This window comes from Oreochromis niloticus, linkage group LG23 (genome assembly GCF_001858045.2).
Source record: "Oreochromis niloticus isolate F11D_XX linkage group LG23, O_niloticus_UMD_NMBU, whole genome shotgun sequence".
Taxonomy (NCBI): domain Eukaryota; kingdom Metazoa; phylum Chordata; class Actinopteri; order Cichliformes; family Cichlidae; genus Oreochromis; species Oreochromis niloticus.
This window is the reverse complement of record NC_031986.2, coordinates 44,086,248-44,103,932: the sequence shown is the minus strand read 5'-3', so window position 1 is coordinate 44,103,932 and position 17,685 is coordinate 44,086,248. Positions and strand designations below refer to the sequence as shown.

The 17,685-nt window shown below is 42.3% G+C and overlaps 1 protein-coding gene across 1 annotated transcript; it reads right to left on the bottom strand.

Moving 5' to 3' along the window:
- Positions 1-870: 870 nt before the first annotated feature.
- lhx4 (LIM homeobox 4) lies at positions 871-14,864 on the bottom strand. Its single transcript, XM_003439728.5, has 7 exons — positions 14,641-14,864; positions 11,517-12,908; positions 7,616-7,787; positions 6,075-6,277; positions 5,366-5,520; positions 4,602-4,773; positions 871-3,793 (listed from the first exon to the last, which is right to left on the bottom strand). Exons 2-7 carry the CDS (start codon positions 11,848-11,850, stop codon positions 3,411-3,413), a joined length of 1,419 nt encoding a protein of 472 aa, XP_003439776.2. The 5' UTR covers positions 11,851-12,908; positions 14,641-14,864; the 3' UTR covers positions 871-3,410.
- Between the last annotated feature and the right edge of the window lie 2,821 nt (positions 14,865-17,685).

Sequence of the window (17,685 nt, the reverse complement as noted above, 5' to 3'; positions counted from 1 at the left end):
AAATCCATTGTAACTCGTGAGCTTTTATCAATGCAGAAGGAACTGCATGTGTGTATGGTGAGTGCCAGTTACAACTAACGACGCTGGGTTCATGTCTGCTGCGCTGACACGGAGCTGACACATGACTGTTTTATGTTATTTCGTGGTAGCGTCTCAGGGGTGACAGCGCCGATCATTCTGTCTGCTGTTTTGGTTGAAATGTGTGAATTTTAACAATTTTGAAATCAGTGTCTATGAAGCAGCTTCAGCTTTACTTTATGTTGTGCACGTATTAGGATGCTTATATGCTAAACTCAACCTGCTCACCCTCACGTTTCCATTGCAGACTCCTGCTGGGACTCACTGTTATTTTCTGTTTTCACATTAAGTACAGATGAAAATTTGCAGAGGAGGCCTTTTAGGTAATAATTACTGCAGGTAAAATTTAATTTAATAACTAAATAATTTTTTTGTAGTATTACGGTCATGTTGGGGTATTTTTTTAAAGGCCTCTCAGCGAATAGTTTATTTACCAGCTCGACATGTGCAAGCACGCTGCCTGCATGTGGACCATATTCCCGCTTTGCCTGACTACAAAGCACATTTGCCTATATTTCACAATTAGTTAACAGCTCAGGGATTAAGGGTAGATTTGACAGTGCAGTGCTGCAATCTGCTGTTGTGTCTCTTTAGCACTGAGAGGATCAGAGAAATAGCCAGCGAGCATCTGTTTCTGCACTTGTTTTATTTCTCTCTCTCCCGGCTTTCTTTCCTTAATCTCTTCATGCATCTTTCTTGTCACCCCCACCCCCCACCCATCCGGAGAGCGAGAGCGGAAAGCAGTATCAATCACTGTTAACTGACTGACCACTGTCTGTTGGTGGTACTAAATGGATCCCCACAATTGAATAGAGGCCTAAGTGTGTGGTAAATGCTCTCAATGGGTAAATGAATTTGCGGGTTAACTCGCTCTAAGAGCGTTTCAATAAGGCAAAATAATAAAAACACCTACAGCACATATTTTTCTTTTGATATATTAAAAACAAAGTCCAGCTGAAAATCTTAAGTCTCACATTCATCACTGCAGGCCCGGAGTACGAAAAGAAAGCAGCCGAGGGTAACCCAAACACAATTCAGCTTTATTTTCCTCATATAGATTTGACTGTACACAGTTCATACCATTACACAGAAGGCATAAATGAATAAATTCAGTGCTCTCTTTTACATCTTTTTCAAAGACACATGGCAATAATAAATAGCGCTCATGAAACAAGACGATCAACACGTTTTCAAACTGTACAAAATTTACAGCAATTAAGATGCAAAGTTCGGAGGCAACACAGACTGAATGAAACTGTCGTGGTAATATGTTTGTTATTTCATTTTACCGTAAAACTTGGATAAAAGCTCAAACATTACACTGTAATTATGGTGCACTGATCCTGGGGGTAAAAGATTTTTACTCATGGTTGATGGAGACATGAATTATAGACTGCATCCCTTTTTTTGACTGTCACATAATGAACAATTGTAATCTTTTACAGTAGCTCAGTAAAACTAATGTTTTGATCTCCAGTACATAATTCTTCTTTCAAAACTTTGTCCACGTTGCTTCCAACTGTCATTTTTAAGTGATAACAGAAATAATCAAATATGAGCACTTTTACCCTGATCTTCCTAAATTTGTTTGTTTTTTCTGCAATAAATTTATTCTTCGTTGTATTGGAATTTAATTAACTTTAATACATCTAAATGTTACCCCTGTGTTACATTTTATATAGTTTTAGTTTTATCAACCAAATAATTACGCTGTAATTTTAGAGCTGTAATCTAAAGTTTCTCTGAATGGTGTCACTTTGTATTTCTTTATTTGCTTTCTGGTATTAAAAAAAAGGGTTAACACTTGTTTTTTTTCCTCTCTTTTCCTTGTTTTTTTTTTTTTTAACAAAAGAAGTACCCACATGAATAAAACTTGATTTCTCTTTTGAGGAGAAACAGAAGCAGAGATCAAATCTGAATGATGGTTCCTGCATGCTCAACAGGTCAAGAATCAGAAACACCGAATCGTTCCACTGTTTCAGTTGTTGTGGGGCTTTAAAGATGCAGCTGTGGGAAACGCATCGGCCCAGCAGTCATGCCAGCACTGACGCTAAAGCATCAGCCCTGAATGTGGGGGACTATCGGTAATCCCTCTGACATGCAGGCCAAGCGGTGGGAGAACAGGCTGACGACACATCTGGGGTCAGTAAGTAGGTTGATAGCAGGCAAAGCTGCACTGAGTAGATTACCAAGAGGAGCCTGGATCAGACTGAAGAAACTCAAGAGAGTTTTTATCTGTGTTCCTGCTTGTTAGCATTTTTAGTGTCAAATTTATGTTTGCTTTTCAACATCTGCAAAAGAATCTGCATGTGCATACAAATGGATAAGATGCGGGGCGTGTGTAGCGGTTAGAACTGAATATTTCCAAACCCTATACATGTCCTGACTTTGCCTTAAACATATAAGCTTTTTATTCCTGGTGAGTCTGTGTCTGAGATAATTTAATACTGACGGACGTCTGCTTCCAGACCAGCTTTTACACAGATGAGAACAAGTCAAGCACCTATAAATATAGAAGAGAGATCTGCTTTGTAGCAAACAGTGATCGCCCTCATTCAAAGAGGGGAGACATAAACTTCTAAAGAACAGACAGACGGACAGAGGAAAGGACGGGCAGACCAACAGTCATCTATTTCCTAATAATTTGTAAGTTTGAGCACTATGTTAAAAACAAAAAAAGCATCAGCGTGGTTCAAAATTAACACTTGTGCCACTCTTTTTTTGTAAATTTCTCTCCCAATGAAACACTGTTTTTTGCCTTGTGCATACGTCTCTCCTCCTTTTCTCTCCTTCTCTCCCCACATTCCTGTCCATACGTGAGAGAGACGAGGAGAGTAAAGTGCATTGCCAATGTGATGTGGCCGTACGGCAGTCCTACTCAGTATGAATGAGAAGCATGCAGGTGACTCCTGGGTTTCGTAGGGATCTGGATTGTGTAGCCCTAATGTTGTGTGTTTATTTCAAGGGATGAGACGTTTCCCGATCTCCCCTGTGAGCATCACTCCACCGATATATTTGAGATCCGGTCTCACTTTCAGAGAGTGAACGAACAAAATAAAGTGTAACAAAAGATCGTATGATACAGTGTTGACTCTGAGCATTCAGTGTGGAGGCGTTCTTCGCTGCTTCTGCTCAGACTACATATCTCAACCCGATGGCTACCTCACCAACTACGACTGCTGCGGGACTCTCCCTTCTCCTCTTCGCCCAACATCGCACCCGAAACATACCAGCTGTGGACCGTGGAGAGCGATAGAAAGAAATGTAAAAAGCCTTCTGAGTCCACTTTGATGTATCCCCACAGTACTTTTTTTTTTTACCATGTCTGAGACTCAAAACTGGGAATGGTCCATCTCGTCCAGCCATGAGGCGGGGCTAGTGGGGAAGTCAGGGTATCCCGTACTGCTCCCTGTGGAGAGATCTGAGGTCGGGCCTCCTGCCATGGCCCTCAGAGCCTGTCCCACACCACCCGGCCCCCCCTGTGCCACCAGGCTGTCCATGTTGAAGCTCAGGTTGTTGAGGAGAGGAGTGTGGCCGGGCAGAGAGGCGATGGAGGAGGGCGACTGGGGGAGACCGTAAGGGCTTCCCGCTCGGATGTCGTGGTAGGGCTGTCCTGCCGCGTCGACGGAGAAGCCCCCATTCAGCGTGTTGGTCACATCGCCGACGCTCCCATAAAGCCCGTTGGTGTGGCCGAGATCTGACAGGACCTGGTCGTCTGTAGAGGAGAAACCGTCACTTAGCATGAGGAGTGTAAAAACTTTGAAACATCAACAGCGCCGTCACCTGTGCGAGCATTATACAGTTGTTATATTTCAATACAGTTAAGTGCTTTTACGAGTCAGATTTATTGTGGCACATTTCATGGAGGTACAGTAAATGGATGAGCCACTGAAGTCTTTGAAACACTTTTCGGTTCTCTTAGCGAGAAAGTGAGAAAGGATGCTCTTTCTGCTTCATCTCTAACCGAGCAATTACTGCAGCACAAAATATTTGTTTCCATCTCGTCCCTCCCCTGGGTGGCTTCAATAACAACAACGCCCCAGAGCGCTTTCTCTCTAATTGACTAAAAGCCTCACATGCTTTATAGAGTTTCTGTCACCATGTTTTCATTTCTCATAAAAATAGCCTTCTTTGGCTTGAGGACTTTTATGACTACCAAAAACGGGGTGTGCAAACATTAAATAACATGGGATGTCTAAAACGCCGTTTGCATCCCACTAAGGACCCTCTCTCTTTTCCAATAAGCTCCATCATGGTGACAAACAGAGGCAGGAGGATGCGTCAGCAGCCACAGGGGTGTGTGACGCGAATGTGAAATGAGAATGCCATTTTGGATTTGCCCGACTGCGACGCCACGCGTTGATGAATGCTAGAAAACAAATGAAACGCCACAAAGACACTTCCAATTGCCGTGGCGCTCGTGTCATTTAGCAGCTTCTAGGCTCCCTTGATCCCATTAGCACAGCGGCATGATTGACAATTCCCTTCGGGGATCTCACTTTCAAGCAATAAAAGTTGCATACCTCTGAAGCTCAGCTCGCTGTCGCTGAGTCCTGCGTCGTCAGCTGAGCTCTCCTTCTCCACTTTGGTTCCTCCTCGGCTGCGTTTGACACTTTTATAAAACTGAGTCCAGCGATGCCGCCCTGCGTCTTTCTTCAGACGCTTTTCCTTCGCTCGCCGGTTTTGAAACCAAACCTGTTGAACATGGTATTTATCGTTAAGTGCAAATGAAATTATGAAACACTGGAAGACATCTCCAACTAATAATAAATGACAACAGGAACGATACGTTCTCAGTCTGACTTCAGCCTCGGTCTTTGTTTAACATAATGTAGCGTGACTCTTTAAAAATGTGTTTATTTGCAACCTGAGCTTTTAAATTAACAAATAAACTCATCAAATTTTAATTATCTCACAACAGTCGATACCAGAAATTTTAGGTAGGAAAAACAAACGCATGACACTAAAGTGAGTATGTGAAAAAAATTAAAGCTTTGCACGTGGATTCTCAATAACATCTGATCTTTTTAGCTCTGAAACACTCTACAATACTAAATATACTCATTTAAATTTAAAATTCAAGTAAAATGGATGAGAATTATGTTGTTTCCAAATATGTATTTGCTTTTTAACATTTTTATCAGCACTTGAGAGGCCTGGATTCAGTGATTCCAAAGTAACTTGCTTCACTACAAAAACTGCATCTGGTCTGAAGATGTCTCGATCCCCAGTGAGTCAGCTTTCTCAGGGATGTGGGGACCTGCAGGACATAGCCAAAATACTCTACCTGCACCACTCTCATGTCTAACCCCGTCTCCGATGACAGCTGCTCTCTGACATGGCGTGCAGGCTTCGGCGAGTTTTTGTAGGCACTTTTGAGGGTCTCCAGCTGTTTGGCGGTGATGGTGGTCCTTGGTCTCTTGGTCCCTGCCTCTGAATCATCTGAAAACACCACACACACGAGCGTGAGTGACTTCTTCCTAGATTTGTCATGTTGCCTTAACAGGCACTGCCCTCAGGCCTTCACACTGAGCATGTCTGTGTTCAGTGAAGTGAATGGTCATGTATAGAAGTGTATAATTGTCCTTGTGCATCTGTCCCACTCCCACAGCAGAGGACATAAATCTATTCACTGCCGGAGGAATGGAGTGATTGGAACAGCACCATATAAGAGCATTGCTTCACTTTGCATAATCAATCAGAGATGCATGGACATCTCAGGAGAGAGGGAGGGACAGAAGCAGCACACACCCACAAACAAACAACATAGATCCACCAGCAGGAGTCGTATTACTGCTTTGCACGGTGAATACAACTTTATCCATGATTCATAGTGTTGTGATTCTGGTGTAGTTAAGTGAAGTCATCAGCACTAAACCAGGTGGATAAAAACTGGTAAGAGTTATTAAAACATATCTTTTTCCTTATTTTGTAAGGAAACAGAGGCTCACACAACACTCGTTGTAGCCTAACATTGAATACTCCTGCACACCTACCATTTTGTTTGGCGGCCTCGTAATCCACCTTGCACACCAGCCTCCCGTCTTCCATGAGGTAAAACTCGTCCCCGGTGGCCAGCTGTCTGCTGCACATGATGCAGGCGAAGCAGTGCAGGTGATAAACAAAGTCCTGCGCCTTCCGCACAACCTGTGTCGGCGGGATGCCCTGCTGACACGATGCACATTTTGTTCCAAAACGTCTGCAGGAAAAAATGAAGGAGAGAGAGACGCCATTAAAAAATTTGTAAAACGTCTGCAGGGTGGATTGATAGAAAGAGTGCGAGCAGCTGAGATTAAAATTTCACACACTACATGACTATTTCTTCATCTGCAGCCAAGAATGATGGCACAGTGTCTGTATTAATAGGAACTCCAGCTGCTGAGGAGGGAAAAATCATCCCTGGAATGTGTTTCTGTTAACGGTAGATCTGCCAGCAGACTGATAGATGGACAGGATCAGTGCACTGTGTGGGTTTGAGTGTGCATCTGCATGTTTGCATGTTTATGTGTTTGCAGATGAACTACTGACAGCTCTAGATGAGGAAGAGGAAGAGTAAAAAGAGAACAAGAGGAAGAGAAAGAGGAGGAGAAGGAGGAGGAGGGGTGCTCACAGTAAAGGCACCCCGAGGAGAACCAATAAAACACTGACTCAGGAGAGGCTTTAAATCACAGCACAGACACACAAAAATAAAAAGAGCAAGGTGAGGCCTCCAAATCACCTCTGGGAAGCAAACACCAGCAAAGCTATGTGTATGTATTATTTAGTATGTGTGTCTGTGTGTGTGTTTGAACATGCTACAGCCCCCACCAGCACCAGCACTGCCCCCTGGGTCACCTAACACAGTTAGCTCCCAGTGAGACTCCGGAGCTCTTTAGGTCTCTTTCAAGCTTTGAGCATTAAAACCTTTCAAACATGATTTAGTAAAAAGCCCCAATATGCCGATCGTGTTATGGATAAAAGTCAAACTCAATTTTCTCCTGCAATGCCTCAAACATCCAATTGTTGAAAGAATAAATGGCAACTAGACTGTGAAATAAAGGGATTTTTAATCTTGCCTACAGTGTGACGGAGCTGCCACTACACTGGGAATCAGGCAAACTGTGCACATTATGAGGGCAACCAGAGCCACACATGTTCAGTCAGAACAAAGAGGAAAATACAGTGCAGCGTGCGACCATCAGCGTCCAACCCACGCAAAAACACCTGCAAGGTGTGTTTCTGTTGTTCTTCATAAATTAGGGGAAAGTGGTGAATATGTATTATAAAATAATAATTAAATAATTAAAGGTAAAGCCTAATATGCATGTATGGTACAATGTTATGTTGCTAGCATTTTAACCGTGTTAGCAAACGGAAACTAGTTGGTTGCAATACTAGATACACCGGAACTATTACAGGTCACAGTTGGATTTGTTCGGATTTTTGTCAAGGAAAATAGTGATAGCGCTCTCTCTGCAGGCGCCACTCGGGAAAACAATCCACGCGGATGGTAAGAGGAGCAGCATTAAAGCGAAACCAAAGGAAGCAGCGCACTTACTTGAAGAAGTCCTCCTTGCAGTAGACGCTTCCTGCCCGGGAGAAACATTTGTCCGCCAGCGGTGTCTGGCAGTCGGCGCACTTGAGGCACTTGGAGTGCCAGTGTCTGTCCAGCACCTTCAGGATGAACTTGTCCAGGATGTGCTGACTACAGCCTGCACACTGAGGGATCTCTGTGACGGAAACAAGAGCAGTGACACACAGTTAACAGAGAAGCAAAGAGAGGTAAAGAGAAATAAGCGCTTTACGCGAACGAAAGGGGCGTTCGTTTAGTTTTACCATTACAAAAAAAAAGAAAAGGTAAATTACATTCATGGTTATAGAAAATGTTTTCGCACACTAAAGCAAGTCTTCGGGGTTTCCCCTAAATCTGCAAGCCTGTAGTTTAGTTTTAAAACCCGAAGAGCTCAATAAACTCGGGATTCACTCATATTTCCGTGTAGATATAATAACAATGAAATCTGGAGGTATAAGATTATGTGCACGGATGTTTATTTTCTAAAGGCCCGTCATTGTAACAAACACTGTGATGTCATATCATATCGGTTTCATTTGTTTTTAAACGGCTATTTATTTTGCTTCTGTTTATATTTTTATTTTATTTAATTACGACTTATTCTGATGTTGCTATCACAGTTAAACGGGACAAAAAATATATAAATTGCGCGTATTTGTGTGCTTTGTCAAAATGTCCGTCTCTGTCCAAGGTGCTGAACTCAGAGCTGTTCGCTTGTAGGGCGAAAATAATTTTCTGACAAAATATTGATTTTTGTTTCTCTTAATTTCGTTAGCCAGATCTAGTTTGACCCTAATTAATCTCCTAATGATTTTATGGGAAGCGTGGTGGCAACCAGTGTTAGAAGGTGAGGCGGTTTCTGGATGTAAATCAGGGTCAAGGGGAGATTAAATTTAATTTTTGTAAATGTAAAAAAAAAAGAGGGGAAAAAGTGTCTTGGCACAGCACACGTGCCCATTCAGAGGCAGAATGGTTGATATTAGCAATTAAATTTGGCATCGATGATATACTACAGGTAAGCTGCACATTTCAAGACATCTTAGAAAGCGAAATAAAATCAAAACATAGTTTCTTTCAAAACAAAAACCGATTTTCTGTCAAAGTAGCACATTTATAGAGATCAAACAGCATATTTTGGAGTATTTTTTATATTTTAATATTTGTATTTGTAACATTTTTATTATTACAGTAAATCCTACTTCTTCTATTAAATAAAAGATTGTAAAATCCACCTGGAATGCTCCATAAACTAACATCACGTCAGCATTTTTCTTTAAAGACCTATAGACTGTTTTTATTCTCGGCCTCTCTTTGTCACACATCTGCATGATGTTACATGATATCACAAATCAATACTGAGAAAAAAAAACAAGTGACCGGGGCCGAAAACCACCATGAAGCTAAGACACCCACATATCATAATCTTTTTGCTGTGGAGAGAAAACATATCGGCCGTGAAATCATCTTATAATAACCGTGTAAAGCGCCGGGTGCCTCATGCTTAATCCCAACACACAATACTGCCTCTGCACCGTGGAGGCGAGAACACGCACATTTTAGAGGTTTTTTTTTAAATGTGCTTCTCTTAGTACCTTTGCGCAAATTTGGCATTTCTGTGATTTTAATTTACATTTCAAGGAGGAGAAATAACTGTAACTCAGTGAAAATGAGATTTAAAAAAATAATAATTTTATTTTCAGTATTCATTCATTTATTTTGAGAAGAGTAAGAACAGATAACCTCATGGAAATATTCGGTTCTTATAGCAGAAGCTTAAAAAACCCAGAGCGCACACTGTTCCACACAGAGGAACATTCCGGCACAGACACAGCTTGGACTGGCTTTGTGTCTCCTCGGTGGCGAGGTAATTCACATAGAAAGGATAGAAGAAGGCAGTGAAATTATTATGAAAGAATGGCCTGTGTCTCGGACTTTTAAATGGGAAAGCATTTTAAATATCCAGAGATAAGTGGTGGGTGGGTGAAGCCGAGCGGGATGGCTTTGGAGAGAGAAGTGGTGCTGAAAGGAAAGCAGCACGATTCTTGGCAACGACAGGGCGTTCGCCATCCAGCTTCTGTGTGTGTGTGTGTGTGTGTGTGTGTGTGTGTGTGTGTGTGTGTGTGTGTGTGTGTGTGTGTGAGAGAGAGAGAGAGAGAGAGAGAGAGAGAGAGAGAGAGAGAGTAAACCTCGTGTATTCAGGAGGTCTTCTTCATATCTTATTATCTGTTGCCACCACTCTCCACTCTTCACCACGTGCAGTCTCATCGCTTTGGTCATTTCACACAGCGGGTGAAACACACTTTCAGACTCTTTTAGCAGGGATGTTGTTCAGAAGAAGAAACGAAAGGAGGAGGAGGAGGAGGAGGAAGAAGTGCACTCTGGCAGCCTTCGGTTGTCAAGTGATTTGTGTTAATTAAACGTGAAGTAAACACTCTATATCAACGACTAATAGCCTGCAGGTTAAGGTGTAGGTGTAATTGCCCTGAGTCAGCAGAGCACTCTGTGTGTGATATAAAATGCTCAGATATATTCTGCTTTGCTTTTATTCCTGAAATAATCCAGGTTTAAATCCAGGATGCCTGCTTGCTCTGCAGGGGGCTGAGTGGCAGGATCTTTATCCAATCTTTTAATCTGTCTCGATTTATAAAATTAAAGAGCATAAGCCCACCATATAGAGGCTTCCCCCCCAATTGGTGAGCTTTAAATACTTCACTGAACAGGCTGGAAGTCTTAGATGACCCTTGTCACATCATATTTCACCGTTGTTTACGGTTTTTTAGTTGGATAGGAGCAATGTGAAAAACGTGAAAGATTACCCTCAATTTTGTTCTATAGTTTTAGCTATTTGTTAACAAATTTCAAACCTTGAATGTGCGTCTTTAAATGTGCATCATGAGTATTTTGAAAACAGAGAGCAGTCCAGTAATTTCGCTCGGCGTTATCCCGTTCTGTTGTGGATTATTTTTGACGTTACCCTATTAGACCCGGTCCATCTGTACATTGTTACTAACTGGCATATTAAATAATTAGGTCAGAGCAGAAATGTATCCAGTTGCACTTCGATCTTGATTGCGCGAACAGATTGCAAAAAAAAAAAAGGAAAAAAAAGGCTTGGCACAGATTAACAGGAGAACAGATGTAAAGCATTTCTCTCCTTTGATGCTGGAAGGTAGAAAATACATTGAGACATCGATAATTAACTACTAAATATCTGCCCTTATCCTCAATGATAATAATAATAATAATAATAATAATAATAATAATAATAATAATGATAATAATGATAATTTCATTTTATTAGTGCTTAAATTGTAATAAATAAAAGTGTTTGAAGCTATTTAATTCGACCCAGTGATGAGTGTCAGTCAAAGTCAGTGTGTTTGTCTGATGGGTGATGACAACTGCGTCTGATCTCTTGACCATGCAGGCTCTTTTACAAATTAACAGCTGGGAGGCTCAGTGTGAGCCCAGCAACCTGACGGGGGAAGTTAAAGGCCAAACTAGGGAAACATAAATGTTGCCTTTCACGAGAAATCATTTTTCACCCAGGATGAGTGAAAAATATCACAGTTTGCGTTTCTACTCGCAGCATAACCGAGAATACGTCTTCGCTGTGTGAGGCTGCGAAGATTAATTGGACATGCGGGGTGGCTGTGAGGCCGAAGCAGAATCGTCTATGAGGCGCTTTTGCACCGTGAAATAAAGACTAAGCATGGCACATTAGTGGTGTACGTGACAAACTAAGACTCCCCAATCTCGCTCGGGTTGCTGGAACTAAGCCCCTCTCCCTACAGCCAAATCCCCGCAGCACCGGTTGCGCTCGCCAACCAGTTTCCAGACCGATCTTGGACAGAAGAAGAAGAACAGGAGAAAAAAAATGTCTTACGCTGCAGTGGCACTCCGAGAATCTCCGGTAAACTCTTCACAGGACTCTCTGTCGGTAGGACCGCCGCACTTTGCATCATCGTGATCCAAACCGGGAGACAAGCGCACGCACATACACCCGCAAAACGGTGGGCGCACTCCCCCGTCCTGTCTCGTGGAGAAAACAAACAATGATGCTGATGTTGTTGGGCCTTTCTGCGGTTTGGAGGCTGATCTCTGTCGCTGTCCCGTCTAGCCTCTATTCCTGTTATTTCCCTTTTCCCGGGATGGTGTCCGTGCTGTGCCGTGCCGTGTTGAGCTGTTTTGGAGTGGATCAGACAGGCTGCTTGGTCCATTCAGCGCTGCAGGGGCGGCGGGGCCTGACGTCACCGCGGCAGAGGCTGACCGGGAGCCAATAGGAGAGCAGGAAGAGGAGGCCCCCCGAAGGCGGAAAGCATCCTCAGTAGGTGTACAAGGAAGAAGGAGAAAGGAGAGGAGCAGGGGAGTCTTACATGCTATATGACAAAGTCTCTGGAGAGGCGGGGCCTCGCTCCCGTGGAGACCATAAATAGCTCACTGCAGTGGCTTCCGGAGGGTCCCCGGGCAAGCAGGGCTCCTTTAGGAGAGGAGGAGAAGGGACCCGTGTAGCCAGGAAAATTAGAGTTCAGCTACATGACATTTTACTTTAGAAATAATCCATGAAGCAATAAAAAAGAAAGCGTGTCTGCTGTCCACGCAGATTTCCCTATGGATGGTCCAGACTGCAGTGTTGTTTCTTCAGCACCCACGTCTGTGACCAAATGCAATGCAAAAATTAACTTTTATAGAATATCAGCAGGTGGGATGGCGACATCAGTCAATTTAATGGAAGTAAACGCATTTTTCTTCATTTTTATTATTTGGTGATGGGATTGATTGGCCCTATAAAGATGCATGTAGGTACCATGAAAAGCATCCATGTCTTTAAAAAGAAGATGTAATCTGAGCTTTTACTTAAACTAAGGGAGCAAAAAAAAGGGAAAAATAATAAATGAAGCCACACCACAGAAGGAATATTATTGGACACGTCTGAGTCACATTCACAGCACCGTCACCTGTAGCCCTTTTCCCCGGCAGTGGCAGCTCCCGTGCAGCTGCTCTCTCAGTGACAGGTAGGATTAGGAGTCTGGGCGCAGTCCTCCTGACACTGCTCGTTTCAAACCCCATCGTCTGAGACTGCTCTCCCGGATAAGATATTCCCTCCGGAGGGCCGCTAGTTCAGGCTAGATGAACTCAATCTTCGCTTCCAATTTACTTCAAGCGTGGAAAGAAAAGCACACAGTGGCGCTTTGCCGCCGCGGTCCGCCTCCAAACCAGCGCAGGTTGTTTCCATCAACTCCAAGTCCGTCTGAGGGTCCCAGGTGATTGTTTGCAGCTCACACACACACACACACAATGTTCAACTACAACAAAGCCAGTAATTTTTCTTTATTCCAAAAACAAACAATAAATGAATGCATTTCCTTTTAGTTTATTTACCACTTGGCTATTTTAGGTGAGGTTTTAGTTCAAGTGGTGTATCAATTCGACCCAATTATACTCTTTAATATCCAACACATATTTTAGATATTCTATGATGTGACACAATATTTTGCACTAGTAATAGATCAAATCTAGCGGACTATTTTATTTGGCTTTGCAAATATCAGAAAAAAGGAGAACAAGCTCGGGCAAAGTAAATTTAAGTTGTCATATTATGCGTATTTTTCCCCTTTTTTGCCCCCAAACTGCTTCTATCTCTGTTTATTATTTATTTATTTATTTTATTTTTTATAGCCCCCCTATGGTGTTTGGACCCACAATCCCCTTCGCCTGTATGCGTGACGTTTCCAGATATAATTTAGTAAAATGAAAACGGACATCAGGATGATTAAAAGGCAGGCTGTGATATTACAGGAATTTTATCCATCCATCCATCCATCCATCAGTAACGTGCACGTGTGGCTAGGGGATCATATGGTCTCACTTTATTTTCATTATACACTTTTCCCCTCAAGATCATTCAATTTATTCGACTATTCAATTACTCTGATTGTTGGAATCGAGGCCCTTTAGCTGTCCTAGAAAACAATGCAGATAAAATGCTCTTAAACTGTCAGCAAAGGGCAACACAATTAGAATAATTGACGGATGCAAATGCAGCGAGAGAGAAGATACGAGCGTGCACATCTGGTTTAGTGGGACAGTAAATGATGAGGTGCGTTTTTCATCTTTAAATGAGATGGCAAGGCAACGTGGCTATTAGTCGACTGAATGATGTGCAAAACAATCCACATTTGGGGGGTGATCGTTTTGCATTTTACAAATATATTTATGCTGCACACAACGGTTAAAAAATAATAGTAATTGAAGTGTGAAATTACAGAGAAGACATATTTAATTTTATTATCCAAGGGGACTAAAACGGCTTCCGCTCTGTTAAATTTGCCCGGACAGTCAAATGAAGTTTAATTCGTAAACATTTTTAACACAAATCAGTAAAGATGTTTTTGATTTTTCTATTTTTATGATACATATTTCGAAGGAGGTTATTTATCTAAATGAATATAATCTTGAGAGCAGGCAGCTCTCGGACAATAACTCAAACAGAGGGCGACTCCTTTGCCACCGCCGTTGACCCAAGCACCTCTAATTAGATCTAATATTTCAGTGGATGAGTTCATTGTCACCAAAGCGCAAATCTGCGATTCATAGATCCATCTTAGTGAGAGCAGGGAGTCAGAATACAGAAGCACACCTATCTTATGTGATCAGGCTTTCATGGAGCGTGATTCATTTGTGGGATCAAACCCTGCAGCAGGCCTGGCTCATAACGAGCCACAGCAGAAAAAGATTCATTTGAGTGTTTATTAGTTTTGCGCATTTAAATGTATTATTTGAATGTTAGTCACACAAACCAAAGCGGATGTCAGCTGAGCACATTAGCAAATTTACCTCGCAATGATGATAACACGGTTCAGAGCACAAATTCAGATAAAATTCATCGCAGAGACAAATGCGTTATGTTCCAGTGACTTGCCTTCATGCAACACTTATACTTTAGAAGTGCGTAAATGTATTCTCGACTTCCAAGACGAATTACAGCCCAGCGCATCGTGCAGACCTACCTGGCAGTCTGTCTCCTCTCCGCGCTCCCTCCTCCTCCTCGCCTTCTTCTTCTCCTCCTCCATACCGCCGAAGCTCGTTTCAGCGGGGTGAGCCAGAGCTCGCAGGGAAACTGCAGCAGTCAGTCCACACTTTCTCCGGCGTCCACCCACAAAACAACATTAGGTAGCAGTGGCACCGTGTCCCCACGCATTTGGTCCGAAAGCAGGAAAGGAACAGAGAGAGGGAGAGAGGCAGAAAGCGAGGGGGAAACCTTAGGAGAGAGCTCGGAGGAGAAAATTAAATTGCACTTGGGGGGCAAATTCTATTAGGGAATAGTTATTGTCTCCTGACAGCTCCTGTCCATTTGGGTAATTAGTAGAAGAGATTGGTTGAACAAACGAAATCTATTCCCGTCAGAAATGATATTTTCCAATTCCCTGATTGAACCTGACCCTGTCGTGCTAAGACGAGGCGGTAATAGGCTCATTTGACTCGAATAACTACAACAGTTTAAGCCAAGCCTGCCCGCAGAAGGATTGGATTTTGCTTTATTTTCACGACACACTGATGAGGTTTACGGTTTTAACTGAAATACTATTGATATGGGGTTATTTATTTATGACAAGATAAAGACACACAAACAGGAACATTCAGCAGGATCTCTCTTTAACTGAAAGCCATTTTTAGTTAAATCATCCAGTTTCAATTATAAGTCCTGTGATGCACTGGCACCCGCCCAAGGTGCTGGGATAGACTCCCGACCCTCATGAACTTCATTAGATAAGCGTGGAAAGCAAATGGATATAAGGATGAATGAAAGCTGAGACCTGAAACTTAAGCTGCTCTTGCAAACCAGAGTGCAAAAAATAATCTGGATTCAGGTGAAACCTCCAGATGCAAAAATGATGTTAATGTGTGATTAGCAGAAGTCCACAGACCTGCAAAAACACATTACAGCTCCTACAAGATTACAGTTCCTCTGCAGTTCCTCCCAGAGAAGAAAAACAGGTCCTGTTGTTTTCTCTGCATCCTTAGATTGAAAATAGGCATTCTGAATTAGTTCGCATTTTCACCGTTTATGAAGCACACACAGCTAATGCATATCATTTAAAATACCAGACTGGTTTTGACCAAAATTATTGAATTAAACTTTTTTTTTTTTAATTTCAGCAAATAAAACCCAAAACAAAATAAAATGCATAAACTCCAGTGTTGTATTTTGATATTTCTATTTGAGATAACTATCAAAATCTGATTATTTTACTGCAGATGACTGATCATAACAAATTATACTCAATAAAAATGTGTGAAGGCCCGCATCCACAACCTAAAGATTTCCACAGAAAGCCAGTGTTGCATCTTTGATGCTCGGTGAAAGGAGCAGTGTTGGCTGAGTGAGTGAAAGCGGTGTGACTGACAAGTGTTGGCTCCTCTCCAACTTCATTATCCAAGCACTTCCTGTAAGCTATATGCTAACTCTGGAGGGGAAGGGGTGGGGGGAAAACAGGAGCAGAGCCCCGTTTCCCAAAATCATCTATAAGGTAGTGTCATTGTAAAGAAGTACAATGGGACCGAGATGATCCAGACTTAACGATGTTTTTGGGAAACTGAGCCCAGATCAGCAGAAGTGAAGGTCAGGGTTGTGTTGTCATGCAAATGATGCAGTGACGTGAACTCACAAGTTTAAGTCCTGAAAGTTAAATTATGAGATTAAACAAGCATGACGCAGTGAAAGTGATTATATTGGAGGAGTTTAAAAGTAGTTACTTAAAATGATATAAAACCCATGGCTGCAGAACATTTATTAATGTGGAATGAATCACAAATTCATTCGACTAAGACAAACGCATCGACCTGGGTGTATTTCACAGTTTCATCTGGTGTAACTCTGGTGTTGTGCTGGTTATGCTGGTTGTGCTGGTTATGCTGGTTGTACTGGTTATGCTGGTTGTGCTGGTTATGCTGGTTGTGCTGGTTATGCTGGTTGTACTGGTACGGGGTCTTTGGGAGCAATTTCCAAAACAAAAACTCATAATCTGTGCTCATTCATCAGCCTTTAATTTGAGTGAACTGACAGAAGTATGTTATTGCATAAACCTTGTTACAGGCTGCATGAACACTCACTGAGATGTTTGGGGATCTGGGCAGATGAGCGTCCACATGAAAGGGGGAGGGACTGCAGCAGAGAAATGAGATGGGTCTGACCCTGCGTGACTCCTGCGTTTAAAAGGCTGCATGTTTAAAACCCGAAAGGGGATCTGGCTTAGTTAGGATGCAATGTATACCAATACCATATATTAACCTCTTTTTCATAATTTATTCACCCCAACCCAACCCACCCCACTCCACCCCACACCCGCATTCTCCCTCTATCCACAGCAGGAAGCTTTATAGTATTATTAAAGTCAGAAAGAGAGATGACAGAAAAATGCATCAAGCCCCTCCTGCATTTTAATATCAATACCGGCGGGGTAATAAACATCGAGGCAGAGAGCGTACAGGAGACGAGTGACTATAAAACTCTGCATTGTCTAATTTATGGAAGACAGCAACAGGGCAGGAAGGTGAGGTTTTTACCCTTCAGTCAGTGGTTTCATAACGCAACTTTGTCTCAGTTCAAAGCATCAGTTTTAGACAAAACACACAAAAAAGTTTAGAAGAAAGTAATCAGCTCGTATTACTCCAAGAAGATATACGGTGGCAAGGTATGCAGGCAAAGCTACGCCATGACAGTCTCACCTTAAGCTCCATTTGCTGGCTGTTTTTGCAGTTTGTATGGTTGCTTTTACAAGCATTTGTTGTCTTTGACCTTGAAAACACAAACAGATTTGTAACAAGGTCAATCGGCAACAATGCAAACTGAACAAACTGAGGTTTTCAGATGTTGGTGGACTGCAGAAAGCTTCCTGTCACACAAGTCAAAGAAAAACATGTAGATGAGTGAAAACACAACAACTGCAGATTAATCTGTACAGGGATTTATGTTTCCTTCCAGTCTGCGTGCGAAAGAAATGATTATTTCTGAGCCTTCTTTTAATGCGATTTACTCTTTTCAGCGTTAAATA

Coding starts and splice junctions, on each gene's coding strand:
- lhx4 (XM_003439728.5), bottom strand. CDS start 11,850: ATGGACCAAGCAGCCTGTCTGATCCACTCCAAAACAGCTCAACACGGC. Junction 7,788..11,516: donor TCTCGGAGTGCCACTGCAGC/GTAAGACATTTT, acceptor TTTCCGTCACAG/AGATCCCTCAGTGTGCAGGC. Junction 5,521..6,074: donor CGAGGCCGCCAAACAAAATG/GTAGGTGTGCAG, acceptor TGGTGTTTTCAG/ATGATTCAGAGGCAGGGACC.